Source organism: Salvelinus alpinus, chromosome 2, assembly GCF_045679555.1.
Source record: "Salvelinus alpinus chromosome 2, SLU_Salpinus.1, whole genome shotgun sequence".
Classification (NCBI taxonomy): domain Eukaryota; kingdom Metazoa; phylum Chordata; class Actinopteri; order Salmoniformes; family Salmonidae; genus Salvelinus; species Salvelinus alpinus.
In genome coordinates this window covers 21,454,462-21,467,583 of record NC_092087.1, presented here as the reverse complement: position 1 = coordinate 21,467,583, position 13,122 = coordinate 21,454,462, and the positions used below count along the sequence as shown (strand labels likewise).

Sequence of the window (13,122 nt, the reverse complement as noted above, 5' to 3'; positions counted from 1 at the left end):
TGTGTGATAATGTTACCCAGAGGGCCACTCTCTGGCTGTGGGAGCAGGTGTCCACACTCCACGAAACATTCTAATCAAGAGCTCGTCTCTCTGGTTGCCTGGCAACAGCACGGCTTGGCTCAGTCAGAGGAGAGTGCTCAAATGCTGAGGGACAGAGCCTGGGTCCAAAGTCTTAATGGCGGACATGGTGGGGGCAGGCAGGCAGGCACAAGCGTGAACAGGAAGGAACTCATTCCTATTCTCCAGGCGTGGAGAAGAGACCAGCCATGACTCATCATCCTGATTAGAGTCTGGAACACTTCAACAAGCTTTAATACTCTGAGGTATTGAGATGTACAGTGGGGAGCCTCTAGATAAATATGAGCGATATTGTATACAAAAAATATATATATACACACAAGCTATTTTTACTATTTTCTACATTGTAGAATAACAATGAAGACATCAAAACTATAAAATAACACATATGGAATCATGTAGTAACCAAAAAAGTGTTAAACCAATCAAAATAGATTTTATATTTGAGATTCTTCAAATAGCCACTTGATGACAACGTTGCACACTCTTGGCATTCTTTCAACCAGCTTCATCTGGAATGCTTTTCCAACAGTCTTGAAGGAGTTCCCACATATGCTGAGCACTTGTTGGCTGCTTTTCCTTCACTCTGCGGTCCGACTCATCCCAAACCATCTCAATTTGGTTGAGGTCAGGAGATTGTGGAGCCCAGGTCATCTGATGCAGCACTCCATCACTCTCCTTCTTGGTCAAATAGCCTTACACAGCCTGGAGATGTGTTGGGTCATTGTCCTGTTGAAAAACAAATGATAGTCCCACTAAGCCCAAACCAGATGGGATGGTGTATTGCTGCAGAATGCTGTTGTAGCCCTGCTGGTTAAGTGTGCCTTGAATTGTTGTTGAGATGTCTCTGTTACTTGAAATCTGTGAAGCATTTATTTGGGCTGCAATTTCTGAGGCTGGTAACTCTAATGACCTTAACCTCTGCAGCAGAGGTAACTCTGGGTCTTCCATTCCTGTGGCGGTCCTCATGAGAGCCAGTTTCATCATAGCACATTATAGTTTTTGCGACTGCACTTCAGGAAACTTTAAAAGGGTGCCTTGAATTCTAAATAAATCACTGACAATGTCACCTGTAAAGCCCACACCATCAAACCTCCTCCATGCTTCACGGTGGGAACCAAACATGCAAAGATCATCCGTTCACCAACTCTGGGTCTCACAAATCTCAAATTTGGAGTCATCAGACCAAAGGACAGATTTCCACCGGTCTGATGTCCATTGCTCATGTTTCTTGGCCCAAGCAAGTCCTTTCTTATTATTGGTGTCCTTTAGTAGAGGTTTCTTTGCAGCAAATCGACCATGAAGGCCTGATTCACGAAGTCTCCTCTGAACAGTTGATGTTGAGATGTGTCTGTTACTTGAACTCTGTGAAGCATTTATTGTAATATCTGAGGCTGGTAACTCTAATGAACTTATTCTCTGCAGCAGAGGTAACTCTGCGTCTTCCTTACCTGTGGCGGACCTCATGAGAGTCAGCTTCATGATAGCACTTGATGGTTCTTGCATCTGCACTTGAAGGAACTTTCAAAGTTCTTGAAATTTTCCGGCTTGACTGACCTTCATGTCTTAAAGTAGTGATGGACTGTCATTTCTCTTTGCTTATTTGAGCTGTTCGCTATTATTCTACAGCAGAGAAAATAATAAAAATAAAGAAAAACCCTTGAATGAGTAGATGTGTCCAAACTATTGACTGGTACTGTATGTGTGTATGTGTATATACAGTGGGGAGATACTGCCAATTTTGCAGGTTTTCCTACTTACAAAGCATGTCGAGGTCTGTAATTTTTATCATAGGTACACTTCAACTGTGCGAGACGGAATCTAAAAAATCCAGAAAATCACATTGTATGATTTTAAAGTAATTAATTTGCATGACATAAGTATTTGATCACCTACCAACCAGTAAGAATTCCGGCTCTCACAGACCTGTTAGTTTTTCTTTAATTAGCCCTCCTGTTCTCCACTCATTACCTGTATTAACTGCACCTGTTTGAACTCGTTACCTGTATAAAAGACACCTGTCCACACACTCAATCAAACAGACTCCAACCTCTCCACAATGGCCAAGACCAGAGAGCTGTGTAAGGACATCAGGGATAAAATTGTAACCTGCACAAGGCTGGGATGGGCTACAGGACAATAGGCAAGCAGCTTGGCGAGAAGGCAACAACTGTTGGCGCAATTATTAGAAAATGGAAGAAGTTCAAGATGACGGTCAATCACCCTCAGTCTGGGGCTCCATGCAAGATCTCACCTCGTGGGGCATCAATGATCATGAGGAAGGTGAGGGATCAGCCCAGAACTAGACGGCAGGACCTGGTCAATGACCTGAAGAGAGCTGGGACCACAGTCTCAAAGAAAACCATTAGTAACATACTACGCCGTCATGGATTAAAATCCTGCAGTGCACGCAAGGTCCCCCTGCTCAAGCCAGCGCATGTCCAGGCCCGTCTGAAGTTTGCCAATGACCATCTGGATGATCCAGAAGAGGAATGGGAGAAGGTCATGTGGTCTGATGAGACAAAAATAGAGCTTTTTGGTCTAAACTCCACACGCCGTGTTTGGAGGAAGAAGAAGGATGAGGACAACCCCAAGAACACCATCCCAACCGTGAAGCATGGAGGTGGAAACATCATTCTTTGGGGATGCTTTTCTGCAAAGGGGACAGGACGACTGCACCGTATTGAGGGGAGGATGGATGGGGCCATGTATCGCGAGATCTTGGCCAACCACCTCCTTCCCTCAGTAAGAGCATTGAAGATGGGTCGTGGCTGGGTCTTCCAGCATGACAACGACCCGAAACACACAGCCAGGGCAACTAAGGAGTGGCTCCGTAAGAAGCATCTCAAGGTCCTGGAGTGGCCTAGCCAGTCTCCAGACGTGAACCCAATAGAAAATCTTTGGAGGGAGCTGAAAGTCCGTATTGCCCAGCAACAGCCCCGAAACCTGAAGGATCTGGAGAAGGTCTGTATGGAGGTGGCCAAAATCCCTGCTGCAGTGTGTGTAACCCTGGTCAAGAACTACAGGAAACGTATGATCTCTGTAATTGCAAACAAAAGGTTTCTGTACCAAATATTAAGTTCTGCTTTTCTGATGTATCAAATACTTATGTCATGCAATAAAATGCAAATTAATTACTTAAAAATCATACAATGTGATTTTCTGGATTTTTGTTTTAGATTCCGTCTCTCACAGTTGAGGTGTACCTATGATAAAAATTACAGACCTCTACATGCTTTGTAAGTAGGAAAACCTGCAAAATCGGCAGTGTATCAAATACTTGTTCTCCCCACTGTATACATACATACAATTGAAGTCGGAAGTTTACATACACTTAGGTTGGAGTCATTAAAACTCGTTTTTCAACCACTCCAAAAATTTCTTGTGAACAAACTATAGTTTTCGGTAAGTCGGTTAGGACATCTATTTTGTGCATGACACGTAATTTTACCAACAATTGTTTACAGACAGATTATTTCACTTATAATTCACTGTATCACAATTCCAGTGGGTCAGAAGTTTACATACACTAAGTTGACTGTGCCTTTAAACAGCTTGGAAAATTCCAGAAAATTATGTCATGGTTATAGAAGCTTCTGATAGGCTAATTGACATCTTTTGAGTCAATTGGAGGTGTACTTGTCGATGTATTTCAAGGCCTACCTTCAAACTCAGTGCCTCTTTGCTTGACATCATGGGAAAATCAAAAGAAATCAGCCAAGACCTCAAAAAAAAAATTGTACACCTCCACAAGTCTGGTTCATCCTTGGGAGCAATTTCCAAACGCCTGAATGTACCACGTTCATCTGTACAAACAATAGTACTCAAGTATAAACATTATGGGACCACGCAGCCATCATACCGCTCAGGAAGGAGATGCGTTCTGTCTCCTAGACACCATCGTCATGTTTGGAGGAAAAAGGGGAAGGCTTGCAAGCCAAAGATCACCATCCCAACGGTGAAGCACGGGGGTGGCAGCATCATGTTGTGGGGGTGCTTTGCTGCAGGAGGGACTGGTGCACTTCACAAAATAGATGGCATCATGAGGATGGAAAATTATGTGGATATATTAAAGCAACATCTCAAGACATCAGTCAGGAAGTTAAAGCTTGCTCGCAAATAGGTCTTCCAAATGGACAATGACCCCAAGCATACTTCCAAAGTTGTGGCAAAAAGGTATTGGAGTGGCCCTGACCTCAATCCTATAGAAAATGTGTGGGAAGAACTGAAAAAGCGTGTGTGAGCAAGGAGGCCTACAAACCTGACTCAGTTACACCAGCTCTGTCAGGAGGAATGGGCCAAAATTCACCCAACTTATTTTGGGAAGCTTGTGGAAGGCTACACGAAACGTTTGACCCAAGTTAAACAATTTAAAGGCAATGCTACCAAATACTAATTGAGTGTATGTAAACTTCTGACCCATTGGGAATGTGATGAAAGAAATAAAAGCTGAAATAAATCATTCTCTCTATTATTATTGTGACATTTCACGTTCTTAAAATAAAGTGGTGATCCTAACTGACCTAAGACAGGGAATTTTTACTAGGATTTAGTCAGGAATTGTGAAAAACTAAGTTTAAATGTATTTGGCTAAGGTGTATGTAAACTTCCGACTTCAACTGTATATGTATACATATATATATATTATTTTATACTAATCCAATTGCTCAGAGAAAAATATTTTGTATAACAAGTAAAAAATAACATCTCAAAAATATAGTGTTCAAAATGACTCCACTGTATACGTCAGCCAGTTCAGACAAACAGATACAGAGTGTCACAGAGATACAGAGACAGACAGGTACCTGCTCGAGGTTTCCCTTCTGTTCCAGGGGGGACAGGACCATTGACGAACGTCGTCACACTGTCTCTTCTGGCCCCAGGCTTGATGTTCCCATAGTAACGATTCACCAGAATCTGCCTCAGGGCTTCACCCTGGTGGAAAGAGGTGATGTCAGAGGATGGAGCCTACATCATCATCATGAGATAAACCTTAGAGTTGATGTCTGCGCCCCCACGGACATCTAATTAGCATAATACTAAATAATACCCATAAAGTCTGTCAGTTTAAGCTAGAGATATATACTTTTTTTGCATTGGATGCGTCTCAATCCACCGCACCACTCCCCCATCTGCAGTGAAAGGTGACAGAGCTAGAGGGCCTGAACGGTTTGGCCTACAAACTATTATGACCCCTCTATGGAAAGATGAGACTGTCACGAACATAATAGTGTTCTCCATTTTGCTTCACAAGCGTTTCGGACTTGTCTCAAATCAGTACAGCTGATCTGCCAACTTCTGTCTGTAGCGGCCAAACAGTTGGGCTACACACTAAGACCCCTCTGTGGGAAGATGAGACTCTCACGAACACGTCGGTTGTTTTGCTCTAGGATACCTCACAAGACTCGTCTGAAGTCCACCGGTACCCGTTGAAAAAATGTATGGAAGTATATACAGTATGGAGACAGTTTAGTGCCAAAAATAATGGGTTAAAAACATACAAATCTAATAAAAAAATAAAACAAATCCTGATCTTTCCTATATATCTCACAGATATAGGACAGACACTTCTTTCTTTTGATTTTCTTTTGGGACTATCTGTTGTTCCATGTAGTGAAAGTCCAAATTAACATTTTCATCAAATAATTATTTTATATTTCAAGGTGTCGTAAAATTCAAAATAAAATAGCTAAATCATCCTTGGTATGACCTTCTTACTGCAGCCCAACCTTCTGTTACTTAGATAACTTACATCCAAACTGCAGTTCCATCGATACCTGGTATGGCATGAGCCTCGGAATGTTCCAACTCATATTTATACATATCAGTTTTGTATATACCTCTTTAAACCCATTGACACTCACACCCAGTGGCCAGTTAGTTAGTAGGGGGGTAACCCTGTGAGTAGGTGGGCATGCTGTGGAAGCAGAGTGGCTTCAGGCTAGGGTAGAGTGGTGCATCAGTGCATTAAGACAACCAGCCCAGCCATGGTGGGCCAGAGAGAGCAGGGTTGGGGGACACTGGACCAGACAGGATCAGACCAGAATGGACTCTACCTACCCTCCTCTGGTCCTCCAGTTGCTTCTCGGGCTGGTTGGGGTCAAGCTCCTGAGGGTGAGGTGAGTTAGCAGAAAGCAAATCATGTCCAAAAAGGAAATTAGGGAAAACAAAAACAAAACAAAAAAGAGGGATGTTAATACTGTGCACATTAGTCACTTTCCTGACATGCAGGAAACTGGGCCAAATGACATCATGCAGTTAACCGAGGGAGGTGGGTGGTGTATTGGGGTGGATGTGGGGTAGGAACGTAACCATGCAGGCTTAGAGACGAGAGAAAAAAACCTAATAACATAAGGTGGCTTGCTGCCGGAACAAAAGGCCATTAATCTAAAACCCATTACATCTCAGGATCCCTTTTAATTTCAAACACTTACGTTAACAATGTTAAACAAGGCTTAAATATTGCTGCTCACTCCTTTGATCTTGGATACATTTCAACCGATAAACTGTACAGGACCGAGTATCTCCCTTGTTACTTTGCAGTCGTCACACAAATGAAACCATGTTAAGTACATAAGGTAGCGAGAAGCTGCCAGGGGCAGAAACACAACTCAAACCATGAGAAAAAACCCAGCCCTATCCAGGTTACATAATGGAGTCAGTGTTGTGTGCTAGTAACGCCACGGACACAGTGTAAACCCATGTTCCCATCTGCCATGGAAAAACACCCATGCGCGCAGTTCCAAAACCCTGCAGAAAGAAGGTCAGGAAACTGAACTGGGATGGAGGGATGAACAGAGGGAGGGAGAGAGGGACAAACATATGTCTGTTCACAGTATTATAGAAAATCCACAAGCTGGAAACATTGGCATTTGTTATGTGTGTTTTGGTGAGTCGGACCTGAAAAAGGAAAGACGTGGGGAAGGATTTGACTTGTTCCATCTAGATGAGCGGGGAGGAGTGATGACTACTGTAATGGAATGCGGCCACCACAACGTAGAGGACGGACAATCTACCATCTACAGTATATTCAACAACAACCCATATGCTGAGGCCCAGGGCCAATATGGGTGTTGAACTCACATCTGCAGCAGGAACTTCTGGCTCAGCCGGCGGAGGGGCCAGCTGATTGGATAGATAAATAAAAGGTCTGGGTTAGTCAAGGTGTGGCTTAGACAACAGTTAGTCATGTTGTTGCTACAAAGAGCAGAACTCTCCCTGAGCAAATTAACCTCAGGCAGCTCTCAGGTCACCTGCCTCACAGTGCAAACAGACCGATACAAGGCCATGCCGCTTTGCAAAGAAGCTCCCTGCCCGTCTGGCTGGTAACAGCTAATCAGTTGGCCTGTCATGTGCCCGACAGTAATACAAGCGCATGACTCAAAGCCAGCCACAGAGAAGCAAGGGGACAACAAACATGCCCTTATCTAATGTATCTACAGTATTCTAAGTTTCTGCGGTTATTGTAGCACTTGTCTGTGTCATCACTATTCTACGCTCCTTGTGTTCACATGCCAATGCTTTCACACAGTTGCTTGCATGTACAAATGTACTGTTTAGTTTTTTATGTGAAAGGATTAGAAATGTCACGACCTAACATGAAGGACTAAGGGGTTACGACGGACAAATCAGACTTGCAGATATGGCTTTTAGTGGCATGACAGAAGTACACTACATGAACAAAGGTATTAGGACACCTGCTCGTCAAACATCTCATTCCAAAATCAAGGACATTAATATGGAGTTGGTTCCCCTTTGCTACTGTAACAGCCTCCCCTCTTCTGGGAAGGCTTTCCACTAGATGTTGGAACATTACTGCGGGGACTTGCTTCCATTCAGCCACAAGAGCATTCGTGAGGTCGGGCACTGATGTTGGGCGATTAGGCCTGGCTTGCAGTCGGCGTTCCAATTCATCCCAAATATGTTCGATAGGGTTGAGGTCAGGGCTCTGTGCAGGACAGTCAAGTTCTTCCACACCAATCTCGACAAAACATTTCTGTATGGACCTCGCTTTGTGCACATTGTCATGCTAAATAGGAAAGGGCCTTCCCTAAACTTTTGACACAAAGTTGGAAGCACAGAATCATCTAGAATGTTATTGTATGCTGTAGCATGAGGGGGTAGCCCGAACCATGAAAAACAGCCCGAGACAGGTGTATAAAATTGAGCACACAGTCATGAACTCTCCATAGATAAACATTGGCAGTAGAATGGCCTTACTGGAACTCGGTAGTGAGTGTTGCAACCGAGGACAGACAATTTCTATGCGCTATGCGCTTCAACACTCGGCGATCCCGTTCTGTAAGCTTGTGTGGCCTACCCCTTCGCGGCTGAGCCGTTATTGCTCTTAGACATTTCTACTTCACAATAACAACACTTATAGTTGACCGGGGCAAATCTAGCAGGGCTGACATTTGAGGAACTAACTTCAGTAAGGCCATTCTACTGCCAATGTTTGTCTATGGAAATTGCATGCCTGTGTGCTCAATTTTATACACCTGCCCACAACGGGTGTGGCTGAAACACCCGAATCCACCAATTTGAAAGGGTGTCCACATACTTGTGTATATATAGTGTATTAGTGATACAGTGCATAATAATATATGCAAATGAAAAAAAAGCATGAACACAAACATCACAACAACAAAAAAAATAACACCTCAGCTGACACTCAGACTCATACTCAAATGCTTGCTTAAATACCTTGTTAAAAAGGACCTTTAGAAGGAGTAGACAGATGTGATACATTGAAATGGTGCAAAGTGAAAAGGCAGCGCGACAGATAGACAGACCACAGTGGGGTTGACTCTGCCCCAGTAGCCCAGTCATGCTGACTGAGTAATTGTTAGACTAGACAAGAATCTCCCCTTATCAGGCCCCTCTTTACGTAAAACATCAATATCCACAGGAAAAAGGATGATGCATGCAAACAACGCTCAAATGTGTCAACACTGATTCACTTGTCTAATTCAATTCAATCACAACGTCATAGAGTTACTTTCAAGTGTATTTCCCATTCGTCACATTTTGAGTGGTGGAGAATGACATTCATTTACGGTCCTCATCGGACCTGATTTGTCTTCCATGTTCCAGTGAGCTGAAGGCTGGGGTCGACCTGGCCAAATGTCTGCGTTAGAGATGTTGACGATGAGTATGATGTGTCTCCTCTCTAACGCCCAGGAAGCTCAGATTCAAACTCCAAATAGACAGCTCTGCTAGAGTTATAATGTCAAAATACATTAGTTACTCACCAAATATGCAGTTTCGCTGAGTAACTATCTTCAAATACTCCCATTACGGCCGGTATGTACATCCAAAAATAGTCTCAAAAAACATTTACAAGCACGCACAGATTGGAAGTTTACAACAGCTCAATACATTTCAGGTGCCGAAGAGGCATTTTTTCGGTAGCTTTTTTAGAAGTACATACCGGCCATAACCGGAGTAAATTAAGATAGGTGCTCAGCGAAACTCCCTATTTTGTGAGTGACTAATATATTTTGACATTCAATGGGAGTTTGAATCGGCGCTTCCTGGGCGTTAGAGCCATCTTGAATGCACAGTTACTGGGGCTGGGTCGCCAATAATTTCCCCATGGAACTGCTGGCATCAGCCCTAGACACAGCTCGACCCATGACTGCCAACATTAGTTCCACTTATACGTTTTCTCAGACTATATGATGTCGACTATATAGTAGTATAGTATATAGTAGTATAATGGGCTGAATCACTACAAACATAAGGTCATCTGTAAGTTACTGCCACATTTCAGCAGTGGAAAGATGAAAGGATTCCACCACAGAGGTTCCACCAGTCTCTGCACTTGTCTCAAGGTGTGAAGATGAATGACACCACCCCCTTCTTTCTGTTTTATATAACCTGCCTGGCCTTTCGTCTAGTGACAGGACTGTCATCGGCACCCTAGCAATAACTACCCGTCCCTGGCCCCCATCCCCCGCTGATCCCCCTCATATCTCCTAGCATGGAAGATTATAGCCTAGAGAGTACAGTAAATAAGCAGGTAGAGGGGATAATCATAGGGGATAAAGGGGGAGGACAGAGAGATGATTTCCTTTGTTCTTGTCTGATACCATTACATCAGTGGTCTTCCGTGGACCAGAGGTGGTCCTGAAACAGTTAACATGTGTAGGCTGTGTAGTGCCCCCCACCCTGAAACAGTTAACAGGTGTAGGCTGTACAGTGCCCCCCACCCTGAAACAGTTAACAGGTGTAGGCTGTGCAGTGCCCCCCACCCTGAAACAGTTAACAGGTGTAGGCTGTGCAATGCCCTGTACTCCTGCCCTCCCTTGCCACGCTCCCTTGCTCGCCCCAGCGCCGCCCAACACGAGGCACTGCCAGTCTTTCAGTAAACAGCCCTGCCGCACTTTTACTGGCAATTACTGCTGAAGGTCACACATCAGTGGAGAGTCTGAATTCCAGGGGGAAAAATAACGTTAGCTCTTATGTAACCGCTGCCTGAGAGCTGGCGGGAGCACAAGAATCGTGCAGGATGAAGCAGGCTACATGGAAACTGGGACAGAGCTGCACGGCCAGCAGAAAAGCCTATAGTTCCCCCTGTTGGAGGGGATCAGAGAAACAACTAGGGTCCCCTCACCTCACAAACACTGCAGAAGCTCTGAGGATAGCTGAGGACAAGCAGGGACATACTGAGGCAGAGAGAACACCAGCACTGAGTGATGCAGAATAGCCATGAAGGGAGAGAAGAGGGAGAGACAGAGAGAAACAGATTGGTATAGAGAGAGAAATAGAGAGGGGGACTTTAGAAAGAGCGACTTTGCCAGGGATAATGAGACGATAGCGATCAGCCGGCATGGACACACACAGCAAGGAAAGGGAGCGAAAGAGTCACACGACACACACACAGACACACAGGATCGGACCTACAGTCCCCAGTGCTTCCCAGATGAATAGGGGGAGTACTGTACTATATGTCAGGCCTGTAGCGGGGTACGCCACAGAGGAGGTGCCATGTCGGGCAGAGCAGAAATGCGGGCTGAACAGAGGGCTAATTTAAAAGCTAACTGACAGACAGCCCAGTGCTGTTGCTGCCATTTCTGCCGTGGAGGGGAAGTGTGGGCTTTGGATCAGCATGGAGCCTGGGACACTGCGTCCCATAGGGGGGCCCTCCTGGGTCCATGCACGTGCCGGATGTGTGGGTGGGGTGTAAACATTCTTCAGACACTACGAATGGGAAGGGTCCGTTCAGGCAACAAAGAAGTAGTCTATCTGTTCGCGCCCTTTCTTAGGAGGGGAAGCAGCCGGGGATTTCCATCACTGGATAACACTGGGGGGAGGAATGGAGGGAGGAAAAAGAGAGAGAAGACACTCATGTGAGCATGTGACCTCCTGGCAGACATACAGCTCAGATCGTAGACTCTCCAACGGCCAGTCTAACTGATATCTGTGTTTACCTCTCCTTCTTATCAGTCTCTCTCACTCCATTGTTTGCTTTCCTTTTTTTCTGAAAGGAAGTTAGTCTCTACTGCTGTAACTCATGACTATCTTGTGTACATGCTCATTTACTATACAATACAAGTTTTGACTATATGATGTTATTGTGACCAAAAAGATAACTACAGTAATACTGCAACTAATACTAAACAAAACCTTCTAACGGTTAAAAAAAACCCCGATATAATCTGTGGTTGAAGGTTGTGCTCTTAAATGTCATACCTTCTCAATATAGGTTTTGGTCAATGGGGTATCCTGTACAGTCTGGTGCGTTGACATGGAGAAGGGGAATAATAATAGAACAACTTCTGAGTAAAAGAGGTGTTCTGTTCTATGACATCAGTGAGAATGTGATGCCACATTAGCCCCTCCCATATTGCACTGGCCTCAGGCTTTCTGAAAGTCCCCTGACAGACGCAGTACAAGATGAAAGGGAAGAAAGAGGATATCTGCAGTTTCCACTTCCTCTAGGGCACGCACAGACACACTCCCTGATGTACATATACAGTACACACGCGCAAAGCAAGAACACCTGCGCACACAAACACCCCGTTACCCTCTATGGATGTGGGGATGATCTGGTTTCCACCACTACGTTTAAGGGATAGTTCCATGTGTATAAATACTCAAACACCTGCTGTGGTAATGGTGATGGGGAGCTTAGAGGCAACCACCCTGCCCCTGTCCCTCTGACCACCATCCAAAGAAAGACTGGGTATGATCAACACCCCGACACCAACCTTCCCCCTTGCTGCTCCCCCCTCAAGCCAAACCCTGGGTGCTGGCTCTTCATGTCCTGCCTCCATTCAGATAGCCTACCACTTGACCTCCCAAAGGAATTTGTTCTGTCTAGCTTCAGTTCTGTGAGGAGAAAGTGGTGAGTTAAGCTGCAAACCGAATTGAACTTGTTTAAAATTTGCTTGCAGTTTGCACAATAAATATCTCCACTTTTCCCATTCAAAGGATATATAAATATACTATATGGCGTAGCACTGCAAATTACTGTACATCTTAAGTGACACAGTGCATTGAACACAACAAGGGGAAAAAATGCATAAAGGCAATGCAAACAAACAAATGTGCACATGGAGAAAGGAATGGCACCATTAAGTATTTCACCACAGAAATTCCAAAGCTGCTAAGGCTAGAAAGTACATCATTATGACTGAACCATAACGCCATCAGTTATGTACTAAATGGCTACATCCACTGACGTGTAGACTCATTTTGTTCATTGTGGTCTATCATTACAGTCTGTATGCACTGTTTCCTAAAATAAAAGATTGACAATGTGCAAGTCCAATCTGAAAAGACACACAACTTCTGACACACTCATACAACAGAAGTACACAACGACCAGCAACTAAACTTCAAGCAGATGACTACAATAAAGACACATAGGAGTATGGCAAGTTGGCAACATTACCAGACAGTTCTTAGCATGCTAGTGGTGGCACAGTTACACAGTACAACGCACGGCAACTGGCAGCTACTCTGACAGACACAGAGATAGCATGGGGAAGAGTTCACGGAGGTCAGCAGCACATAATACAGCAAAACTTTAGCACAGGC

General features: G+C 44.4%; 1 protein-coding gene across 12 annotated transcripts in view; it reads right to left on the bottom strand.

Moving 5' to 3' along the window:
• LOC139556293 (inositol 1,4,5-trisphosphate-gated calcium channel ITPR1-like) overlaps positions 1-13,122 on the bottom strand; it is a 161,483-nt gene that overhangs the window by 89,123 nt on the left and 59,238 nt on the right. For 6 of the 12 annotated variants that reach the window (XM_071370089.1, XM_071370148.1, XM_071370118.1 and 3 more), the window contains 3 exons: positions 7,162-7,203; positions 6,139-6,186; positions 4,884-5,013 (listed from right to left, as the gene is read on the bottom strand). In XM_071370089.1, the coding sequence (XP_071226190.1) occupies positions 4,884-5,013; positions 6,139-6,186; positions 7,162-7,203 (220 nt within the window). The remainder of the gene's footprint in view (positions 1-4,883; positions 5,014-6,138; positions 6,187-7,161; positions 7,204-13,122) is intronic. The other 6 variants (XM_071370155.1, XM_071370164.1, XM_071370181.1 and 3 more) reach the window with 3 other exon arrangements.